We start from the raw sequence: 23,811 nt of genomic DNA on the forward strand, positions 1-23,811 counted from the left end.
CTACATGCTGAGCCGGTGGCTAGCAGCTAACCTTTCTAACAGTACGAACAGTGCACACAATAACAGCAGTGCTACCAGTGTTTACCGGGGGAGGATAGACATTACTTCACTACCTTATATTGCAAATTGTTGTTTTGCTGCAATATTAATGCCCTGAATTTCACATTTAAGCACCTTTTAACTCACCTCCATGAGAAGGCCTCATACGTTGTTGCTCATCCTTTAATTCACTTTAAATAGTTATAGGTTTTCATATGAAATTTGAAGACAATCAATATTTCTCAGCACGACGCCCTGTTTAACCAATAATTTGGTTGTAAAAGATTCACACACACAACCCGGTCTATACGTCCATCCGATTGTGTGTTTACCTCCAACCTCTCCGTCTAATGCATCATCAACAGATATTTCTGGGAAGCGCCGCTGATGACTTTCAGCAAAGCTGCTCTATTGATTTCCATAAATCTTCCCTCCCTTTGGAAGAGCGGCGAGGCTTCCCCCGGCACGAGGCGTCGGGGCTCCCGTCCGTCAAAACACACGAGCGGCTGATCGATACGTGTTCCGTATCAGAGAACCAGTTTCCTCCTCCTCCTCCTCCTCCTCCCACTCCCTGTTGAAATATTAAACACCACTTATGGTGACTTTTAATCTGGTATTGATAATGATATGTCATCAGATTGGGGGGGGCTTCACCTTTAGTGTTAGAGTGGATCAGAGAGAAAGTTTTTCATCTTGAGCATTGAAATAATAGAGAATATCCAGAGGCAAAGCACAAGAAAACCACAATTTCTCTTTGAGAATCCGACGTTTAGAGTTATTTAGAGCATGTACTATATAGTATATTAAAGGTGCTATATACGGGGTTTCTAAGGGCCCTCAACTGGCTGAGCTAACGTAAGAAAATGATGGCCTAAGTGCTGACAGAGCTAACAGCGTTTACGTGAGGGGCAATCAGCGTTTCCGCGGTGACGCCACTAGTCGCAACCGCCGATATCGGCTGTCAACGCCGTATGAGCCCAGAGCAGATCTGCGACTACGAAAGTAGAGAAGCTCCGATTACAACACACACAGAGGGAGCCCTTCTCTTTCTCCTCAGGTGCACATTACTCCGCTACATCGTTGCGTAGCAGCTACTTGTTTTCCTGCTCCGCTAACGCTGCGATAATCGAATTCAGCCCCTTTAAGTGACTATAAAAACCCTGCCTCGGATTCAGGAGTGTGTCATTCCACTTCCTCCCCCTCAAAAGCCAATTTGGCCACCCGGGGCTAGAGTGGAAATCTCTTCTTCTTCTTTTTTAATGTTACCTTTTTTATAATGCCAGCACTGTGGGTTTCAGCATCGCAGGTAATTTTCTACCTCGGTAATAAGTATGCCAGCAGAAGAAGACATGCTGTTGCGTGACGAGAGGGTGTAAAAATATAATAATAGTCGGTATGTGGCAGGAAGTCTGAAAATCGTAGTTTAGAAATATTGTTTTCTGGGAAGTAAGGAGGCAAGTACGTACACATGCTAATGGTTGCTTCTCATATGTGAAGTTTGTGAGGCCCGACAAACAGAGAGGGAGTGAGTTAAATGGGGATTTAGAAAGAGAGAGAGAGGGGGATGAATTGAGGTGAAGGAGGGAGAAAGGGCTACAATAAAAAAAAATGCCGCCGTCAGCAGTAAATAGCAGTCTGGGCCCTCTGCAGCGAGTGTGTGTTCGCACATGTGCACGCTGGTTTTGCCCAGTCGGCATTAACACCCTTCAAAGTCAGCGCGTCCTGAGGTGAACGCCCCACGGCGACCATCGCCCGGCAACCACACACACCTCACCCTCCTTGTTACTGTCCTCGTAACCTTCCATCCATCTCTCTGTCCACTCCCTCCTTTTTATCCGTCCATTTCTTAATGACTAAGGACACACAACGCAACCTTGACCCCTCCCTCCCTTTCCTCTATTCCATCATCTTTTTTTTTTTTTTTTTGTCTCCTCGTCTTTCCTCCCCTGGCACCGGACGGACCGCCGTTTCTGTCGCCTCTGCAGCTCGTTTCCTGTCACACCTGGGCGAGATTGTGATTTTGCTTGTGCACGGCGACAAATGTGTCCACTTTTGATGGAGGCACGTCCAACGGCACCGGCAGCAACATGTCATCGATTTCCAGGCACTCAAAGTTCAGAATCAGAATTACAAATAAGTGTTTCAACTACAAACTGTATTTAATTTGATTAAACATTGAATGCACTTTGTAACACATAATGGAGGGAATCTAATTTTCAATTCTTATTTTCTTTATCTTGTATTATAAAAGCTATCGGGACCGATGTCACAATGTCAGACTGCTACCATCGGCTGTGCGATGCAATACAATTGAACTGGAATGCTCCTTCTCTCACCGTCTCCAGTTCAGCTAATAGCATTTCACCCCGACCCACTCCATCCCTCTTAACAAAGACTTTGGAAGATTGCCCTCCACTTAGAAGAAGCACTTTTTTAAATAATTGAGTTTCATAAGTCCAGCAACATGTTTCCCCTTAAAATTGAAAGTGCATTTGAAAAAGTACTTAGACATTATAAATTCACGGTCGGTCATCTCATCCCCACCGACCAGGAGGTAAACTTGAGTGCTTGCACGTCTTTTGAAGTACATTAAAACTTTGCGTTGCTTCGTCCAACCTCGTTCAAAGCTACGCCAAGCAAATGGGGTTTTGTAATGACCCTGGAATAATCTTCGGACAATAAATCGCTACAGTACACACGAATCAAGTCCCAGCTCCCCTTTTTTCTGGGGCTAACGAACGTAGCGAGGTCTGTTTGATACGAGGTCGTGGGATGAGCAGAAGTTCAGCGTTTGGTCAACCGGCCAGCTCTGACTAATTGAACGGAAGGAAGCCAGCGGAGGAAAGGGAATAAAGCTGCCCGTGTCTGGGGGAAGTCTGGCAGAAAGACACCAAGGCAAGATTGTCCAGGAAAGGTCCCATCCCTGACCTGAGCAGATTCCCAGAAAACACTGAATGCTCGGCCCGAATGCATCACCAGTCCAGAGCTGATAGAAAACCACACACACATGCATGGAAACGCACGCGATGACAAGCCTGTGTTTTGTAATTGAAAGTGTCTGGAAACGAGCCGCGTTCGCTGGCAGAGCTGCAGCGGCCGCATCATTAAGCTCGAGGTCAAGGAAGCTGCCAGTTGGCCGCCTCCCTTCTCGCCGCAGCGCCTTCCCCCGCCGTCGCACGACAGCGAACCTCGACACCTGAATCCGTCGGGCCAACACGCACGCCGTTGGCCTGTAGGTGCGAGCTCATTAGCCTCCCTGGGAAAACACCGGGTGCCGGAGCGACGCTTAACAGCGGAGCTGTAATTTTCATTTTTTTAGAGGGCAAATTTGTGGTTTAACACATTAACGTTTTTAGAACGGGTGGAAATCAGATATTTAACCTCGCCGCTGTGGAGCTCTCGCCTCTTGATTGGCTGCCTCATACTTTTTAAATGAGATGGGATAATCCTCGTTGTTTGACAAAAACACATTTATTACTTTTACTTTTAAGTTTTGTCTCCGTCCAGACCAGAGATATTCAACATAGGGGTCCGTGACCCCTAGGGGTCCGCAGAGTTACTGCAGGGGGTCCCCGAAATGATTTGATCCCAAGCTTTATTTCTTAAATACACATTGACTTGAAACCTATAATAAACAAATATAAATGTTCCTATTTATTCAATGTTATGAGGTGAAACTGTTATGTAGATATGCCAACATAGAATCAACTAAGTTCTGAAAATATATGAATCTCAATTATTATTTTAATGGCTTAGCATTGTACATAATTACAAAGTACTGGTATACATGTAGGCTGCACTACACATTTTTACTGACCGGTCTCTATCAGCCAAGGGGTCCTATGCCTGAAAAACATCTCAGACCTCTGCTCTAGGCTGAAACTTCTCTCGAGGAACTCCTCCGTCACGTTCCTCTCTTTTTGCCCCGCCAGCCTCGGAGCCCAACCTGAAGCTCCGCTCCCGACTAAAGCAGAAGGTGACGGAGCGGCGCAGCAGCCCTCTCCTCCGGAGGAAAGACGGCGCCATCACGACTGCCAAGAAGCGATCCCTGGACGTGGCTGGTGAGCACTCCTGTTTGTTGGATTTCCTTCTGTTGTGTCAGGATAAAAACATGCAGACTCTGTTCTCCCCCGGTACTTTGATATCTCCATTCTACTGCATATTTGGAACACCAATGACTTCATTTTGGGATAGCAATGTGGTTATTTCATCCAGAAGGTGTCGTGTAAATACAGTTAAATACCATCCTCATTTATTTTAGTGAGGATTTGGATCTAAAAAAAAAACACATTTATACGCCGTCAGAAAACTCTGCCTCCGTGTGTGTGTTATAGAGTCTGCATGCAACAGTGCACCAGGCTCAGGTCCCAGCTCCCCCAACAACAGCTCCAGTAACATCCCCAGTGAGAACGGGGTCACCATCTCCAGCAGCCCAGGAGAGGTAACCGCCAGCGCATGCATGTGTGTGTGTGTCTTGTAGCGTGTGTGTGTGTGTGTGTGTGTGTAGACAGATGACCGGACAGCTTCAAGAGTCGATTGGCAATCTGTCTGTTTTAATGGAGGGCTCAAGGTCTGGGAGCGTGTTTGCCCGTTGTGTGAGCGGGAAATGGAGTCTACGTCTACTTTGTGAACTCAACCCTGTGAGTGTTTACTGTAACTCTGCTTGTGTGTGTGTGTGTGTGTGTTCAGGCCTCCCTGCTTCACAGGTTGGCTGCCAGGGAAGGCTCGGTCAGCCATCTCTCTCTCTACACCTCCCCATCCCTGCCCAACATCACCCTGGGACTGCCGGCCACGGGCCCCGCTAGCGCCGTGAGTACCACTCCATGCACAATATATAACAATATTTCACGTTTTTCTCTTATTAATTATCGTTGGCGTGGAGGCGCCTCTCTTTCTCCATCTCGCTCCCATTCTGTCTCATTTGACTCTTCTTTGTCTCCGTCCATCTGCCCCCCCCCCCTCCCTCCCTCCCTCTCTGTAGGTGGTGTCAGGACACCAAGATGGCGAGAGTCGTCTGACATTGCCTGGGCTACAGCAGGGGATTCCTCTGACCCCTCCGTTCCTGCCCGCTGCCCACCTGCCCTCCTACTTGGCGTCGGCCCTGGACAGGGAGGGGGCCGGAGGGGGCACGGCGGGTCACAACCCCCTTCTCCAACACATGGTACTGCTGGAGCAGAGCCACAATCCAATGAGTCAGTATCCACTGCAGCATTTATCTTTCTTTACTTCTTGGTAGCAATAGCTAGTGGTTTTATTCTTACTATTATTCTTATTATGTAAAGTTTGCTTTATGTGTGGTTTCAGCAGAAAGTAAGTAGTTAGGACTGTTAAACTCCACCAGACTATTTCTTTAGATGTGAATATTATAAATAAGTAGTTTCCAGCTTAAAAGCTCTGTTCTTAGTCCTACGCCTTGTCTTCTCTTTCAGGCACATTGTGTTTTTTTATAGCCCCATTTTTCAGTCCCTTTTGCAGTGATAGCGTTTCACTCAACAGCTTGGGCTGCAGTGATTTCAGGGCTTCCACACACAGCAGCAGCAGCAGCGTCTGCTCTGCAGGCCGTCGCAATCATGAGAAATCACACGGTTTCCGTGCCTCCGTGCCTGAGACAGCCGTGGCCTTGTGAACCTCGTATCTCAGGAACACCTTCGGGGAATTTCTCCACATTTGGCACAAGCATCCACTTGAGCTCCAGGAGGAACTGATTAGATGTTGGGGGTCAGAGGTCAAGGTCACTGGGAGCTGATATTCATCCCATTCTCATCAATGGGATATCTCAGGAACTTTGCATATGCAATATATATATTCCAACACAAAAATGAATATATAAGTGATGAAAGTCAGTCATGTCATCAACTCCCTGCTGTATAAAGCTGGCTAATAAGCTTCTTTTTCCAAAATGCTAATAATATTCCCCCGTGACCGCTCCGTGTTTTTCCACAGTTGGTCTGGCCGGCCTCTCGCTGCCGTCGCCCTCCGTCTCCAAACTAGCCCGCGGCCACCGGCCCCTCGGAAGGACCCAGTCGGCCCCCCTGCCCCAGCAGCAGTGTGGACAGGCTCAGGCCCTGCAGCAGCTGGTGGTCCAGCAGCAACACCAGCAGTTCCTGGAGAAACACAAACAGCAGTTCCAACAGCAGCAGCACATCATCAACAAGGTAGCTCACTGTGTGTGTGTGTGTGTGTGTGTGTGTGTGTGTGTGTGTGTGTGTGTGTGTGTGTGTGTGTGTGTGTGTGTGTGTGTGTGTGTGTGTGTGTGTGTGTGTGTGTGTGTGTGTGTGTGTGTCACTAAATCTACATTGATTTGGTTAATGTCTGTGAATCCTGTCTTTGCTCTGAGAGCCGGATGAATCAGCTGGCAATCAGCAAGTCTTCCAGCAAGTCTTTCTTGTCCGCGTTCGTGTATCCCTACTTCTTCCTGTCACCCTAGCAACTGTGCTCTAGAGGAAGCTGCCTCCATATACGGTCACACAGGAAGTGTGGCTCTGTGCATCATTGTGGGAGTGTGTGTGCGTGTGTGTGTGTGTGTGTGTGCTGAGATTCCCGTAGGATTAAAGCTCCATTTTCCTGTGTTGTTAGTGCCTCTTCCTCAAAACAAGGGTTTGTTGTGACTCAGGCTAATTAAGTCCAGCTTAGGTGTAAAACCAGGTAATTTTCATGTAACATTAATTTGCCTTAATGCTCTTCTCCAGGCGACTTGAAATGAGAGTCGTCTCTCAGTTAGAATGCCGTTAAGAAATCACCAAAAAAGGTTCCTTCTCTAATTCTTGTTCATTGAGTTAATTATGCATGCGTGAAACTGGATTCCTTTAATCTAAATCGGTGAACCAAATCACAGAGCATTCAGCGTAGACCCGTGTTAATTAAGACATTTACGGCTGGGCTTTACAATTAGATGATGAAGGAACACCTTGATACATCAGTGCACAGCAGAAATGCAGACAAGTCTTGTTGGCGGATGAAAGGGTGTTTAAGTGTCCATATTTGTTGTGTTTGGAGTTTAAATGATAAAAGTAAAGCCGGCTGGCGCGGAGGTTCAGCGGGGAAGCCCGTTTTCGGGTTTCAAACCTGCCAGCCAGCTGAGGTAGCAGAGTTTGTGTTCCCCTTGTGTTGGTTTCCTCCCAGACTGCCTTTAGGTGTGAATACTGTTTGTCTGTACAGTGTGTCAGCCACTGCTTCTTACCTAATCCTTTTCCGACGAGGCAACGAGCACTTTTGGTTTGGAGTGATCACCGTTTTCCACGCCGCTCGCCGTTTAACTCGAAGGCACCCAGACAGTTTGGAAGTGTTATTTAATGGGAGTGATGCTTTGTTGTGAGGGGACAGAGAGGATGCTGGTTATTCAGTTCACCGGGGCCAGATGACTCTCTGTAAACAGGTCAATTAGCGTAAATGATTTGCCCAATTTCACCTGTTGTAATCCGAAGCTCACTCTCCAAATATCACCTTTTTTAAGTTCTCACATAAGGAACTAATTGAAGCGTTAGCCAGAGCTGGTTTTAGCTCATTCAGTAAGTATGCAGTGATATTCTCTTCATAGGTTTGGCAGGGTAACATGTTCCATTCAGTGGTTTACCGGTGTTAATCCAAACCTTTTTATTCCTTCACCAAAAGCAGACATCGGTGATTAAGTGAGAATAAACTTCAGAGTGTTGTGATTGGCACAGACGACTCGTAGTCAAAGCATTGGCATCATAACTCTAATGAATGTTGCTGTCTTTAATAAAGACATCGTTAACAGCTTAGCAAAAGAAAAATTAAAAGTGGCTTCAACTTGCATTCTTTCAAATGGCCATCAGGGGGCGACTCATCTGGTTTACAAAGAGAAGCCTAGTTGCATGGAAGTCCATGAGAAGAGAGTTTATCTTCTTCAATAAAGCAGGATATTAATTTAGTACATTCTGATTCCAGTTAGAGTCAAATAGACGATAAAGCAGGGTTGTTTTTTTGGGCGTGGACCCTTTCAAAGTGTGTTTTCAGTGCATTTAAGTTATTGTAACATTTGTGGAGGCATCCAAACAGCTAAAATATTCAGTAAGATTGTTTTTAATGCGGTGCGTTTCTTCCTAATAGTTCTACAGCCGTTGAAGTTGTATACCCAGCAGTCCAATTCATACAGAATGTAATGTAAATAAATAATATGTCCTCGGTTAGTTAGTTACTCTCAAACCACACAATGGAAGCACGTATATCAAAAGTATTGATTGCTGCACAATAAAGTCAGGTTCTGAAAAAACAACATGAGGAAGTGATAAACGGCAGCATGTCTCTGCAGAATACGTTTTCTTTTAATGTATTGTAGAGATGAGGACCATCATGGCTGCCATTCAGTGTGATACTGACTGTATGAGTGAGTTCAGGATCACAGACCCACCTTAGTCCCACTGGTATGATATATTTAGTCCCATTGATCTACGCTGTTCGCCACTGGACATCCACCACTTTGTAAAACATGAATCATCATTTCCTTGTTAAACATTTTTTGCCAAGTCAGCAAGGGAAAGGAGTCCTTCCTGCTAACTTAAAGTTTTGGCTGTAACGGTCGGGTACGTTGGCAGCGAAGAACGGAGTGAAAGAATCTTGAAACCGTTCCAACGGGAGCCTGCAGCTTCCCATTAATGCCCTGAGACAGCGAAGGCAACGCCGGAGCAAACTCCCTTCCATGATATCAGTGTGGAAGTGTGTGAGAAACGCAGATAGACGGTGACAACCAGCGTCGAGTGTTTGTGTGTGGATACGATCGCCTCCTCCACCTCCCGCTCCCTCCGTCCTCCCCACTGATTCAACAGGCTTATGTGGCGTCTGTCCCCCCTCATGGTTCATATCCCAGCAACTATTTCCTCTGTTTTTAAAAAAGGAGGGTTGGAGGCAGAGAAAGGAAGAGTGAGAACCGGTGCAGCGGGAGTGAATGAGTGTTTTGAGTTTGTTTGGAGAAGAGGGACTGGGATGAGGCAAGAGCCCGGCTCTCTGACGTCAATGGACCGTTCCCTGGGCAATATGCCAGCCGGGTGTGTGTGTGAGTGTGAGAGAGTGTGAGTGTGTGTGTTTCTGTGTGTGTGTGTGTGTGTGTGTGTGTGCTCCATGCACAAACAGTGGTCCACTCCAATTGTGACCTACGCATCAAGGTTGAGGTCCTTGACGACAGGGACGGGGGACAGCTGCCACAACAAGATTCCTAAGGTCACCCCTCCACAATTCTCCCTCTCCGTCCCTTTTTCTTTAGTGCAGTCGTGAGTTAACTACCTGTAGATGCATTTCAAACAGAGATCTTTTGAGCAAATAAAGAATAAGAGGGCAGAGTTTTTGTTTGCTTAACCTTAAGGTCTTTGTTGTTTTGTACTCGGAGCGATAGTCGGTTATTTTTGGAATGAAAAACAGCATCGTTTGTTAAAGTGGTGCAGGTTTGTTCTAGCTGTCTTCCTTTGCCTCGTTTCTTATGTTGCTGAAGCTCTTTCTTCCTCTAAAGCTTTATGGCTTAATTTAGTCTGAGATTAGTTATAATCAGAGTTTTATCAAGACAGATTAAAAACTAAGCCATGCTCTGTTGCACAATTAATAACTAATCCTTGTTTAGTGGATCCAAGTTTCAACCAGAATTAGAGTTAGATTTAGGAAATGATAATAAATATGGAGACGCCTGTTTACCCACATTAAAATACATGAATACATGTGTTTGTTTTTTGTTGGGAAAAAGGAAGTATGAAGGCTATGAAAGAGGAGGCTCTCTATTCATTAAGAAAACAAAGCCACCTCGTTAGCGTGATGTTACTGATGATGGTGATTTCTTCTTCTTTGAGGAAACACTTGTTTGAATAAATGAAGCAATCTGGCCAAATAATAGAAGATTAAATAAATTAATTAAAAAAAGGAGAATAGTAAGAACTTACATTTAAAGAGATTTAAATCTTAATCTTTAACTAGTTTTCTAGTTTGGTGCAACATGATGTATCCAGTTAAACCGTGATTTAATCCGTGACCTCTTCACCTTTTCCTCTTCTAGATCATGTCCAAGCCCGGCGACCAGGTCTCGGCTGGCGGCTCCAGCACCTCGGGGCCCTCCAGGCAGCACCAGAGTCACCCGGAGGAGACGGAGGAGGAACTCCGGGAGCACCAGGGCCTCTCCTCGTCCTCCTCCTTGTCCTCCACGTCGGCGCAGGACATGGGGCCTCTGCTCGGGCCCCTGCAGGGCCTGGTCATCAAGCAGGAGCCCCCGGACCCCGCGGAGCTGGAGGAGAGAGAGAAGAGACAAGTCGAGCAGGAATTCCTTTTCCGACAGGTGAGGGCGGGGTCAGTTAATATGTAGTTTAGTCTCGTTTTCACATATTCAAACGTAAAGCTGAAAGAAAGGAAGATGCACTCATGCGTTCCAAGATGGCACCAAATCCCTCGTCTGTTACATCACCTCCTCATGCATATTTATTTAAAGATATTATGGATGTACTGGTTGCCTTAAAGTTGTGGTGACAGATGGAGCGAGTAGTGACTGACTGCTATTAAACTCTACATGCACTGTGTCTGCCCAGCCCACTCTCACACAGTTTTTACTCATGCAGAACATACTTACACACACACACTGTCCATGTTCTACTACTGCAGAGTAGTGTGTCTGTGTGTGTGTGTTTTATTTTATGTGTTATGAATGGATAAAGGCTCGTGTACCTCCTACACGCTACTCCCGAGCACGACAATCCCATTTCCGTTCTCTGAAAATTCATACTCTTCACCCACGTAGAAACTTTCCTCGTCCATGGACAACTCTTTCTTTGTATCACACACACACACACACACACACACACACACACACACACACACACACACACACACACACACACACACACACACACACACACACACACACAGACACACACACACACAGACACACACACACACACAGACACACACACACTCAGACACACACACACTCACACACACACACACACAGACACACACACAGACACACACACAGACACACAGACACACACACACACACACACAGACACACACACAGACACACACAGTCAGGACGCCATGTCCTCATTTGTCTAGCCCATCCCTGCTGTCCGCTCCGCCAAATTCAATCAGGCGCTCCCCTCACTGTCACCATGGCGCCCGATGTAAGCAGACACGCCCATCACGATTGCTTGGTTTTTGAGTGGAAAGATGAGATGTGTTCATCAGTACAAAGTTTCCAAGTGCTTTCATGAAACACTTTCTATGATGAATGATAGAATTAATTAGGTGCGTGCTCCGAAAGCTGAACTTCTCCCCTTGAAGGCAGTTTGACGGCTCATTATCCGTCTTTTACTCGATCGTTGATGTACGCTGCTGCCATTTATGATCCCACACGTTTTCAGAAAAGTCACTGCAACCGATTTCTCAGCTAGTAACGTGTCATGTGTGTCAGCTTTCTCTGCACTGCTGACATCCATGTGGAGAAAACCCCGTGTGTCTGCACAACTCTTCCGAATGCAGCCTGTGTTGTGCATTTACAAGAATCTAGTGCCATCTCCTGGCAAGAGAAGGGTATTGCAGCCACACGGTAAACGTCTCTCTCTGTGTTTGAGAGCAGCAGGCCCTGCTGTTGGAGCAGCAGCGGATCCACCAGCTGAGGAACTACCAAGCCTCCATGGAAGCAGCCGGCTTATCGGTCAGCTTCGCCGGACACCGCCCCCTCTCCAGGGCCCAGTCGTCCCCGGCCTCCGCCTCCTTCCCCTTAGTGGTGCCAGAGCCGTCTGTCAAGCCCCGATTTACCACAGGTCTGTTGAAAGAAATTATAAATATATCATCTATATGGAATCTAATTTCTAACACATCCTATGACGTGTGATTATTGTGATTGTACCCTCTGTGTCTGTTGTTGTTCCAGGTCTGGTGTATGACTCTCTGATGCAGAAGCACCAGTGCATGTGTGGCAACACCACCAGTCACCCGGAGCACGCCGGGCGCATCCAGAGCATCTGGTCCCGACTACAGGAAACGGGCCTCCGGTCGCACTGCGAGGTATATACCGTATGAATAAAATGGTCTTCACATAGAGTTGAGTAAATACAATATTGAACATTTTATTTGGTGGTCCTCCTTCATCTGGTTTAGTGTCTTTATTTCTGGGTAACACATGAAGTTAAGTCAATTCTCAGTAAAAACTCTGAAGTGCAAGTTGTTTTAATGGCCAGAAGGGGGCAGTGTGCAGCCATTTTCTCTTCACACTTGGCTTCTCCAGTGAAAACCACACCATCGGGCCTCCTATAAGTTGCACTACTTGTTTATGACTGTGGGACTTCAAACAGTGTGACTCCATCACCAAAGTAAAGCCATGACTTTTTCCTGTGTGGACGGTCAGTGTGGAGATTTAACCAGATGCATGACTTCTGTCCTCCCAGTGTATCCGTGGGAGGAAGGCCTTGCTGGAGGAGCTGCAGACGGTCCACTCGGAAGCCCACGTCCTGCTGTACGGAACCAACCCGCTGCGGCAGAAACTAGACTGTAAGGCAATACAATAAGGCATCGATCCACGAAACCACAAATGCACTCGTTACACCCTTAGACCGATCAGGGAGCTGCGGTATCGACTTCTAGGAAATCTGACTGCCGGCCCTGCCGTTTCCACTTCTGCTTCATGTTAACCGCTCTGCTAGAACGTGGAAGCTTCAACGCTGAGATGAATATTATCTCTTAAGCGTTTCCAACCATTTAGTGCACAGGTGCAGTTCAACACACTTTACACGTCCGTTCTGCATGCATCCATGCAAAGTGTCACGTTTGTGAGCGGACTGAATCCCAGACTTACGTCCTCCTCTCGGCGTCTGTGAAAGGAATCTGCTCTGATGCTTCAACGTGTCATAACAAACGGTCCATCTAATAAAGTCCCGGAGGTGTGACGATACGGCGAGGAGCTGCTGAAGCTTGTTAACTAGAAGTCACACGGGCTGCTTTGTCACTTATGTCTGGCCTGTGTGTGTGTGTGTGTGTGTGTGTGTGTGTGTGTGTGTGTGTGTGTGTGTGTGTGTGTGTGTGTGTGTGTGTGTGTGTGTGTGTGTGTGTGTGTGTGTGTGTGTGTGTGTGTGTGTGTGGAAAGCTAAGGGACAAACCTCAGTGGTCATCTTGGCTTCCCCTTATTATTACTGCTTACACTGGAGAATTAGCAGATAAGCCTTGTGGTTCGGCACACAAGTGGGTTCACACACACACACACACACACACACACACACAAGTGGGTTCACACACACACACACACACAAGTGGGTTCACACACACACACACACACAAGTGGGTTCAGTGAAACTGGAGAAGGTGAACAAACTGTTATAAACCTAGAAACCCAGAGAGAGTCACCTCTTCACCCGTTTCTTCACCACGCTCGTCTAACTGCCGATGTTTCTGTCTTCCTGCCCCAGGTTCAGTGAGTCCCATGTTCGTGAGGTTGCCGTGCGGAGGCATCGGGGTAAGTTCACTCCTTCCTCCGGTTCACAAAGTCACGCTCGAGTCACTTCACAAATATTCACTCGGTGATTAAGTATTAAGTATTGGTAAATTGTGTGCCTGATATAACTCTGAAGAATGCCGGCGCGTTAGTCGCGCTTATACAGTGGAAAATTGTTGTAATGGACGACACAGGCTTTTTACAACACGCTGCTAATCTAATCAATAAACTGACACTGACGTCTCGTCCGTCTGACGGCGTCATGAAACAAATAAGCATCAAATAGCAGCGTAATAACTGTGTTCCCCTCCGCCCACTCCTCTCCCCCCCGCCTAAATAATGGTCCCATTTGTTCTTGTTCCACCAAACAACACACACACACACACACACACACACACACACACACACACACACACACACACACACACACACACACACACAACGCCCCTCAAGGACCAGAGGCAACAAAAGCTGTTGCTTGCCTTTCCGCCGTGTTTGTAATTATAACCAGATGTTTGCAGCATACGAGCTGTGTGTGTGTGTGTGTCTGTGTGTGTGTGTGCGTGCATGTGTGTGTGTGTGGATGTGTGCATGTTTGTGTGTGTGTGTGTGTGTGTGTGTGTGTATAGCAGTGTGTTTGGGGATGTTTGTGTGCGATGGCAATGATTTTGATGGCTGATCATAGTTGGTGTTCTCTTTTGTAATGAATATGTTGTGTGTGTGATGTGTGCGTGTGTGCGTGTGTGTCTGTGTGTGTGTCTGTGTGCGTGTGTGTCTGTGTGTGTGTCTGTGTGTGTGTGTGTGCGTGTGTTGCAACTACCCACACACCTCCACCTACCCTTTCCCTCTTTTACATGTCATCTACACCCGTCTCTCTCTCCTCCTCCCCCTGTCTTCCCTCCCTGGAGGGTCGCTGCTGCTGCTGCCGTGGTGGGAAACAAGACGAGCCCCAGCTCCTCGCTGCTCTGCTCTTTATAATGGCAAATGGGGCTAAATTGTTGTCTTCCTGTCATACACACACATACAAGTTACACACACATGCACACGCACACACAGTTACAGAGGAAGGGGGCTGAAATTAGGCTGTCAGCCTGTGGGGAACCATCATTCCGTCATACCAGCACGTTCCCGCTCTTTTCTACCTCCGACACACACACACACACACACACACACACACACACACACACACAACACACACACACACGCACACACACACACACACACACAACCCTTCCCCTTTCACTTTTCTCTGACTGACTTGCATCCCGCTCCTGGCTCGAGGCGAAACTAACATCAACACGGCCCGTAATAAAACCACCCAGTCTCCACATGCGGCTCTGGAGCAGCATCTGTTTGTGCTCATTAACCTGCCTTGTGTTGTGTATACGGTTCAGTTTCCCATTCACTCACTCACTGGGCTCTCCGTTCGCTCGCTCACTCAATCACGGACTCGGCGACTATCCACTTTCTCTCCCTCTCTACATCCTCCCCTCATCAGCAGCGTTCTTTACCTCCTCACTCCCTCCTTTTTTAGGTTTTAGTCGATAGTAAATGCACCGCCGTTTTTCTTCCATTCTTGGCACGACTTTAAAAGTGGCCTTTTTCTCGATCCGTGGATGTTATTATGGGGTCCTCCCCCCAGCCTCGATCACTCCCGTCACCGGAGACGAGAGAGGGGAGTGAAGTATGTCGGAGGGCCGAGGTGAGGTGGATGTAAAAGCCCGGTGGTGTCGCCGGCGTGGGTGACTGGCAGGTTACAGTTAACGCGTTCGACGCGGGAGAGTTTACATCAGAAAAGCCTCGCCAAAGCTCTGGCACCGGCCGCTCCACGTGTGTGTGTGTGTGTGTGTGTGTGTGTGTGTGTGTGTGTGTGTGTGTGTGTGTGTGTGTGTGTCCACAGTTCAAACACATCAACACACAGACCTTCCTTTTCTTCTTTTCCTCTTCCAGCTTCTTCTCTGTGTTTATCATGCGCTCCATCTGCCTGAGTATCTGCCATGCCTGATGGAGGGTGTGTATATTATCCTGTGCATGGCCCTGCTGACCATCAATCACACGCAGTATCGTGGGCCATTTGGCGTGTGTGTGTGTGTGTGTGTTTGTTAGTGTGTGTGTGTGATTGTGACAGAGCATGCCTCAGCATTAATCAGGCTTGACCACTGAATGGTGGCCCCATATCTGAACACTCACACACACAAAATGTATTTTATTTCCCAATATTTCTGCATCCAAATTGGACATCTTATGGTCCCGCCCACATGTATTTATTAATTTTAAATCCAAGACGTGTCTCCAGATTTAAGTTGTCAATATATTAGCAGGCTTATATGATTTGAAACTCACCCTTATCCTTAAAAATCGGCACATGAAAGGACAATAAATGCCAGAATTGGTAAATCAAATAATTACTTTTTAAATGTTAAGTATCGATGAACATCGTAAAAGCACCAAGAGTTATCTTCCATCTGCTCCCTCGTCCTTGGAGCTGCTGTAATAAATGTTCAGAGTGGATGATTAAGCTTCTAAATATGTGTTACTGCCTCACAGTTCTCTCTCCCTGAAAACATTCCAGCTGTCCCCGAAGTGCCACTTTCAAAGACTTCACTTTCCTGTGAAATGACATAAGCTAAATGATTTCAAATGTCCTTCCAGTTTTACAATCGCAGCCTCACTGAAGCACCGTCGACCACATCATCAAATGAGAAGCATTAAAATGCAGATTTCGTTGCCAGCTTTTAGAAACAGTGGTATAAACAACACGTGACTTTTTGTGTGTTTGCAGGTGGACAGCGACACCATTTGGAACGAGGTCCACTCGTCCAGCGCGGCTCGCCTGGCCGTGGGCTCGGTGGTGGAGCTGGTCTTCAAAGTGGCATCGGGAGAACTGAAGGTTAGTTCGGATGCTGGGAGTCGGAATGAGCAGCTGTTTGCTGGGATTTATTTTTTATGGATGGGAATGAATAAAAGGCATTTAATAACCCTTTTTTTTAAGATGGAGCCAACAGGGAATAGAGCTCAGATGGACCCCACCAAAGTAAAGCCATGACTAGAACTTTAAGGGGGATTTAATCTGCTTGTCAGGTTTGACCGTTCTCTGTGCAAAAGGGTGATTACGTAGATTAATCTGATGGATTACTCCAGAGATCTTCAACAGGGGGTCTGCAAAGTCACTGCCAGGGATCCCCAAAGGTTTGATCCAAGACTAAAAATGTAAATATGTCAGAAAATGCACCTTAACATGAATACAACCTCTATTAAGCATTAAAATTGCTTAATATATTGCTTAAAGCATGAAATTGTGATGTAGAATGTAGCCAAAATAGATTTAAAATATGAACATGTCAACAATTATGTTATTTAATTAGCATTAATTAGCATTGTATACACACATAATTACAGTACTGTTATACCTGGCTCTATAATGAATGAAATTATGGATAAATCCAACCTTGTAACGGCATCTCATATCTTGGCACCACCCGTTCACACCTCAAAACACCTCAAGAAAAAAACCTCCTTCCAGAACCATCCACCCCACTCCCAGACAGACACCCCACCCCCCCCCACCCCCGTCAAGCTCTGCCCACCAGCCAGCCTTCCTGTGTCTGTGGCGGTGGCTGCTTACTGTTTGAACCCAGCGGGGAGGCGCCGGCTCGCGGGGCACCGCCAACGCCAACAGTCCCCACTAACAGGCCTGTTTTATTGGCATTACACCACAGCCACCTGCAGAGCAGCCGCCCCGCTCGCCGTTAGCTTAGCACCGACGCACTAATGACGTTCCTCCCAGACGGTAGCACGCCGTCGCTTGCTGGACTGCACATGCTGGCGGTCCGGTACCTGATCTACACCTGGACGCGATTAATGCAGAAACAAGAGTCTCATGTTGTGTTTGATATCAGATCTCACACGGAGAGTCCAATGGAGAACAGAAATGCAGAATAATACAGACACATGTATTTTAATCTGTTGTTATTTTCCTGCCCCCCCCCTCGTCTCTCGTCCACCTCCGTTCATACCGTATCACGCAGCGGGGCTTTAAAAACGAGTCTCTTCAGACCAGCTGAGGCCGTCGTCTCTACAATAAACTCCCGGCCGGCCGGCTAATCCACAGCAGCTGACTCAACATCATTAGTCCAGCTCGCCTCGCTCCACATCAGGCCTAACATCTATCTAATGTCCCCACATAGCAGCGGGAGCCCCCCAAAAAAAAACAGTTGCCGGGAGTCCCGCTGGATCCCGCCTTAACTGAGCTTCCCTTAACTGACCCGATGGAAGCGTGTTTTTGAAGAGTAATACCTGGTGAGAGGATTAGAAGGACTTGAAGACATGAGGGTCATTTTGCTTTTAATTCATGTGTTTGTGTCGTCATCATCTGACCTCTCGGCCTCTCAAAAGAGAAGAGGAAGTGTATCATTATGGTAGAGCGAGCAGCTTTGAGGTCAGACAGAATCGACTGTGATGAAAATGCGCTGTGTGTGAATGACTTGTTTCCCCCCTGACAGAATGGCTTCGCTGTAGTTCGACCTCCTGGACACCACGCCGAGGAGAGCACGCCCATGTAAGTCCATCAGGAACCTGACAACGATGTCAGATGTCTCCACGTTTCAGCATTTTTTGTATAGATGATGAAGATTGCTCAAGATTTCATGAAGTTTAATGTCACCGTCCACTTCCAGGGGCTTCTGCTACTTCAACTCCGTCGCCATAGCAGCCAAGCTGCTGCAGCAGAGACTCAACGTCAGTAAAGTCCTCATCGTGGACTGGGTGAGTTCCACACACATGGACACCTAACTGTCTAGCTGTCTTGTTCTGGCAGTTAAACATGTTATTTTTAATTATACTGTGTGTTTTCTGTAGATCTTTAGACGAAGGGGTCGACACACGCGTTGTAAAAGAAACCACATTGAATCCCTGCGATACGTTTATGTGCCCAATAGTCCCAAACAGCTCAAAACTACACAGTAGCCACAACCTGTATACTGTACTTGTTACGCTTAAAATATGTGCTATAAAGCTATGTAGGTCAGACACTGTCTCTTTGTGGAAGAGTCATTTTCTAAGAAGGTATGACAAAGCCTCGGCCGTGTCTCGCAGCGCCGCTCTTCAGTGGCGTCCCCGGCTCGTCGAGGTCATTCCCCGAAGCCTTTGAAGGGCCTTTTCATTTCCTCTCCGTCTGTCACAGGGAGGCTGGAGTGCGGCGAGCGAACTCGTTGCCGTGCCACTCCAGCCAACGGGGACATTTTTAGGCTCAGTGTATTAAAGCATTCTTGGGATATGGAGAGTGAAGTCATTCAATTGATGTTGTCTCGTTGGCAGAGTGACTCACTTTTGAAGTCCTTTTATTGAATCCTTCTGACCGTCCCCCCCCTCTTCGACATCCCGGCAAGCAGACCGCAGCCGAGATACAGACTCGACTCGTCTGGCGGTCTTGCCGTCTCCGAGCGTCGTTGGCTTGCAGGTGCGGGAGTCGATCGGCCCCCGACTCTGTGAAACTCATTTTCCAGAACATCCGACAAGACAGACGTCTCTGGTGTTAATCTGCTCATGTTCACACGCTCAACGCCCGCACGAAACCATTTGTTTTCTCCGTGTTTTTCCAGGATGTTCACCATGGCAACGGCACCCAGCAGGCCTTCTACGCAGACCCCAGTGTTCTCTACCTGTCGCTGCATCGCTACGACGACGGGAACTTCTTCCCTGGGAGTGGAGCTCCTGACGAGGTGGGAAGGAGAACCTGTCTGTGTCTCTGCACGGCTGTCCACCTGTTGCACAAAGTGACCGGTCATGTGTGTGTGTTGTAGGTGGGCACTGGAGCAGGTGTAGGCTTCAACGTGAACATGGCCTTCACTGGAGGACTGGAGCCTCCCATGAGCGATGCAGAGTACCTGGCTGCGTTTCGGTAAGACGCTGATATCGTTGGAATTTCTCTGCAGTGAATAGTTTGACAAATGATCGGGGGGGGGGGCGATGAGTCGGCAGGGAGCTCCTCCTAATGCCAGGCCTGATTTCTATTAGCTCCACTTTCCGGGGGTCTATTTATAACCTCACACGTGCAAAACATAGACACTGGACAGACCACAGTCCATGTCTCACACACATACTCCGGCTCACACAGCTGGTAGAGGAGCAGGTCTGGATTGGTTCCAGCCCTCTTTGATGATGAGTCTTTTGCGACCGCGTGTCCGAACCGACGGGCCACTGTCTCTCCCTCCTTCGCTGCTTTTTCAGCACGCAAGCCCTCCAGAAGCACACCTCAGCCCCGTTAATGCAGCCCAGACCCCTCTCTCCCCACGTTTATTGTTTTCTCCCTTCATCCTCCCCTCTCTGCCCATGTGTGCATAATGCACCGATGACAAGCAGCTAACAGACGTATATCACTCTGCAGACCAGAGCCAGTGCAGCGAGCTTCTCATGGATCCACGGCTTCATCCATCTGTATAAAGCGTGGTATTGCATGGATTAAACACAACAATAACACATATTAAACACATATATTGCTTTGGCAAAATGTCAGGAGTAAATAAATCAGCAGCAGTTCATAAACAAAGATTACTTTCTGAGGGGATCCTCCCCTGACACCTATTTTTTTTTTGATAAACAAGCTCTATTATTCTATTTGGAGGCCTTTTATACACTCTGGCACCTCGTTTACATGCAAAGTACAAAACCAACTCCCACGGTGAATCGGTTGACGTGGATATAATGCAGAACCTTCCTTAATGAACACCAGTGGTTAAAGGGAGTCCACTCTGGGCAACAAAGTCAGAGGTATCAGCATTACTCAAAGCATAGTTGATTTCAGTGTTGGAATGGGTTTGTTTCAATAAGCACATGGCCTTTTGACTGGAAATGAAATCCATGTCTAGCTTGGCAGACGGGAGGATTTCATGGTGACTGAATGGTTAAAAATATGGATTTAAAAATGAAAATGAATGATTTTTTTAAGTTAACACATACACACAAACTTGTTAATAAAAACAAATGCATGCTATTTTTAAAAGTGGCACTCCAGCCGTTTAATTTGCACTTCCATAAACTTGCTTGACCCGACACAGACACATTAAGAAAATGCAATAATCCTCATATTGCAACTTTATGTGTGTTTTTCATTAAACACTCGCTGCCTCCAAATGACGTCTTCTTTCAAACATCACACCTCCAGTTTGTCGTGCAGCCTCTTGGTTCAAACATCTAAGTCCGACGCCCGAGATGAGATACCACTCGGGTTCCTTCTTTAGGGTTCAGGAGAGCCAGAGAGACATCGTTTACGTGTTTTCACGCATTGACTCTCATGTTGGAGATCTTCCGTCTGTGTTTGAGCCGATCGATGCGTTTTTGAGTTGGTCACTAACTCACTGCACGTTAGTGAAAGCAGCCCACTCTGGTAACTGGAACCACTTTGTAAAACAGTAGCCTTCGTGTGTGTGTGTTTGTTCAGGGCTGCATGCATCCACATATGCATGTGCACAGGCTTCGTGTGTCCTGTTACTGTAATTGTAGGTCATTAAATGAAAAATGATGGAAGAGGTCCAAAGATGTAAAGTGAAGCCAGAAATCTTCCCCCGTTAATCCCCCGAGGCTGCAGCAGTTTTGGACAGTTCATAGGTCATAGCAGAGAACCTCACACACACACATACAGATCCTGGACTGTCACACAAGCTCATCCAAAGGCAGAAGTTACTGGTTTAAACTTCCACACGTTTGCATGAATATGGACAGAATATATACATATATATATATATATATATATATATCAACGTGCTTACATATTCGCAAACCGCACGCACGGACACCTGCTGCACTCGGCCTGGATCTCATTGTTTATCTGCTTCCTCTCCGTCTTCGGGAGGGGGATGCGTGCCTTGCTCGCCGGCACCTTCCCATTCCTCCGCTGGCCTGTGCCACGTTGCATTTGCAGGGGATCAAGTCTGAGCCTCCAGAAAGCACAGAGAAAAAAGATAAGAAAATTGGCCCTAATGAAAACCAGAGGCACTGTCTCTCTCTCTCTCTCTCTCTCTCTCTCTCTCTCTCTCTCTCCCTCTCTCTCTCTCTCTCTCTCTCCCTCTCTCTCTCTCTCTCTCTCTCTCCCTCTTCTGCCATGAACTTGGAAAGACGAGAGAGGAGGAGAATTAAACTTAATTCAAACCAGCTCTCCGCAGCGCCAGATGACAGGGCTTTGAAGTGTAAGTGTGCGTGTGTGAGTTTTTCACTCTTATTCTCTCTCTCTCTCTCTCTCTCTCTCTCTCTCTCTCTCTCTCTCTCTCCTATTTTTTTATGAACGGAGAGGGAAAGCCTGCAGCGATCTCTGCAGTTTAACCTCTCGTTGACTGGTTTTTAACCAACACTGCTCCCTCTAAAGGACAGAGTTATAACTCCTTCTAAAACGACCCCGTACCGCACGGTGAGGTTTGATGTTTTCTTTCCAATTTGAATCCTTCACAATCATTAAATAATTATCTCTGGTAAAATAACGGCAGAATGCTTGAATGAAAAGCTCTCATGCTTTTGCGTCATGGAAATTTGGCCTCGGATTGTGTGTTTTTTAAAGTAATTAAATCTGTTTGGCAGAAAGGGAACTTTGATTTAGAGTAGAAAAAGTATCTGATTCTACTGAAAGAAACTGATACTTCTTATTAAATGTGTTTAGAAGTATTAAATGTCTCCTGTGGTCCTCCACCAATGCAATATTTCAGCCCTTTGCCCTCCATGTCAGAAACCTGGAGTACACACAGTACACTGAATGAGAAAGAATAATCACATTTCTAATCCATACATTAGATAGCAGAGTTATTACACGGAGATGAGCGCTCTCTAGAGAGGAAGTTTTCCTTGGCTCAAGAAAATACCGCGACGCCAAGACCTGCTGCTGCGTTAACCTGCGTGAGCACTTGAAATCATGTCGGAGGCCAAAAAAACCAATGCGCTCATCAGGCTCCGTAGAGGAAATGTGAAAACCAGGCTCCCTGTGAGGTTCAGCATGGTGGCGTTAGCGTCGATGTTAAGAGGGACATGTGGTCGCTGCCCTTTTTTGGCCGCCCGAATGACGTCCGTCCATGTTCGTCAACCGGACTCAAGTTCGATGAGTCTCATCCTAATGATCGTCTTTCATCATAGTCGATGTGTAATTTGGAAGTCATTTGGCGGAGGTTCTTCTAAATTCATGAGAAAATCACCCCGATGATGTCAGGCTTGGGAAGCTGAAGAAGTGTAGGAGCCGGTGTTTTTTTTTTTTTTTCATGGGTTTGGGGGGGGGTGGGCTTGACCCCTGCTGCATTGATTTTAACCACACTTTTTAATCCGTCTGACAAACTACATTCCAATAAGCTGATCCTCCTGACACATGCGCCCTGTTGCTAGGTAAACCAAACAGACGTTTTGCACCACATGCTTACTCAAGTAATTCCACTCGCAGTAAGATGTAGCCGTGAGAGAGCTGGCAGCGGTTTACATCGTAACCTCTTCACTTAAGATGCCCACGTAGCCCAAAACCCCCCCTTAATTAACAGAGAGGCTTTTTCATCTCCACATACATAGCCTCTGATTCACACATAATTAGTCTTCCCCTAAAACCGCTGGTTTCCCTTTATACAAGTCTGCTAATTTATTACTGGGCTTTTATTTCCTTAATGTCAGGATATTATTCTGGAACTGATGACACCAACGGTTTTCATCAGCGTGACAAGAACTGTCTGTCTGTGTTCAAGGTTTGGTGGGGGAGGAGGGTGGGGGAGGGTGGGGGAGCCCACACTACTTAAAAGTATCCTTGGCGGTCAAGGTTTTCCCCCCCGAGCCGTGTGTCAGCCCACATGCACGCCTGTGGCCAACTCCCTTTAGTGTGGGGTCTTTTATGGCCCCAACGTTAATGGGCCAAGGCTGTGTGGATGTACGATTGTGATTGGCCAGAGACGCAAGTAACACGTGATAAAAATGTGAAACCGGAGCTGAAAAATATTAACTTCCCTCAGCAGAGTGGTTTACTTTTTGGCATCATCTCCGAGGCTGTTGACTGATTAAAAGCTTATGAACTGATGCTACACATTTGCACTTGTTATAAGGCTAACCTCATTTCCATCCCCTGTTCATTCATTCCCTCGGTCTAGTCCATGTTTTCGTCCGAGACTCCTCCCCTGCAGGATTCTTACGGCCTTGCCCTCTTTCATTTTCTTGCTCTCTGTATCTTTATCTCACTCACTCAAACTTTTTTTTTCTTCCCGTCCTTTTCCTTCATCTTCTCTACGTGACGTTTTCCTCTGAAATATTGCCAGATGCACGCTAACACACTGTGACGCACGCACTCTGTGTATCCTTTCTGTCTGGGACTACCAAAACGCTCCTAATACTACCTCCCTCCTCTC

At 46.9% G+C, this 23,811-nt stretch overlaps 1 protein-coding gene across 5 annotated transcripts in view; it reads left to right on the plus strand.

The window, feature by feature from the left end:
* Positions 1-23,811, plus strand: part of hdac4 (histone deacetylase 4) — a 109,740-nt gene that overhangs the window by 68,212 nt on the left and 17,717 nt on the right. For 4 of the 5 annotated variants that reach the window (XM_084022827.1, XM_084022829.1, XM_084022831.1 and 1 more), the window contains 15 exons: positions 3,972-4,100; positions 4,374-4,480; positions 4,729-4,848; positions 5,021-5,231; positions 5,983-6,194; positions 10,037-10,312; positions 11,606-11,792; positions 11,903-12,036; positions 12,417-12,519; positions 13,431-13,477; positions 16,239-16,346; positions 17,959-18,014; positions 18,133-18,220; positions 19,057-19,176; positions 19,258-19,355. In XM_084022827.1, coding sequence (XP_083878953.1) covers positions 3,972-4,100; positions 4,374-4,480; positions 4,729-4,848; positions 5,021-5,231; positions 5,983-6,194; positions 10,037-10,312; positions 11,606-11,792; positions 11,903-12,036; positions 12,417-12,519; positions 13,431-13,477; positions 16,239-16,346; positions 17,959-18,014; positions 18,133-18,220; positions 19,057-19,176; positions 19,258-19,355 — 1,996 coding nt within the window. The remainder of the gene's footprint in view (positions 1-3,971; positions 4,101-4,373; positions 4,481-4,728; positions 4,849-5,020; positions 5,232-5,982; positions 6,195-10,036; positions 10,313-11,605; positions 11,793-11,902; positions 12,037-12,416; positions 12,520-13,430; positions 13,478-16,238; positions 16,347-17,958; positions 18,015-18,132; positions 18,221-19,056; positions 19,177-19,257; positions 19,356-23,811) is intronic. The other variant, XM_084022828.1, reaches the window with a different exon arrangement.

The sequence above is a fragment of the Eutrigla gurnardus genome (assembly GCF_963514095.1).
Source record: "Eutrigla gurnardus genome assembly, chromosome: 12".
Lineage (NCBI taxonomy): Eukaryota > Metazoa > Chordata > Actinopteri > Perciformes > Triglidae > Eutrigla > Eutrigla gurnardus.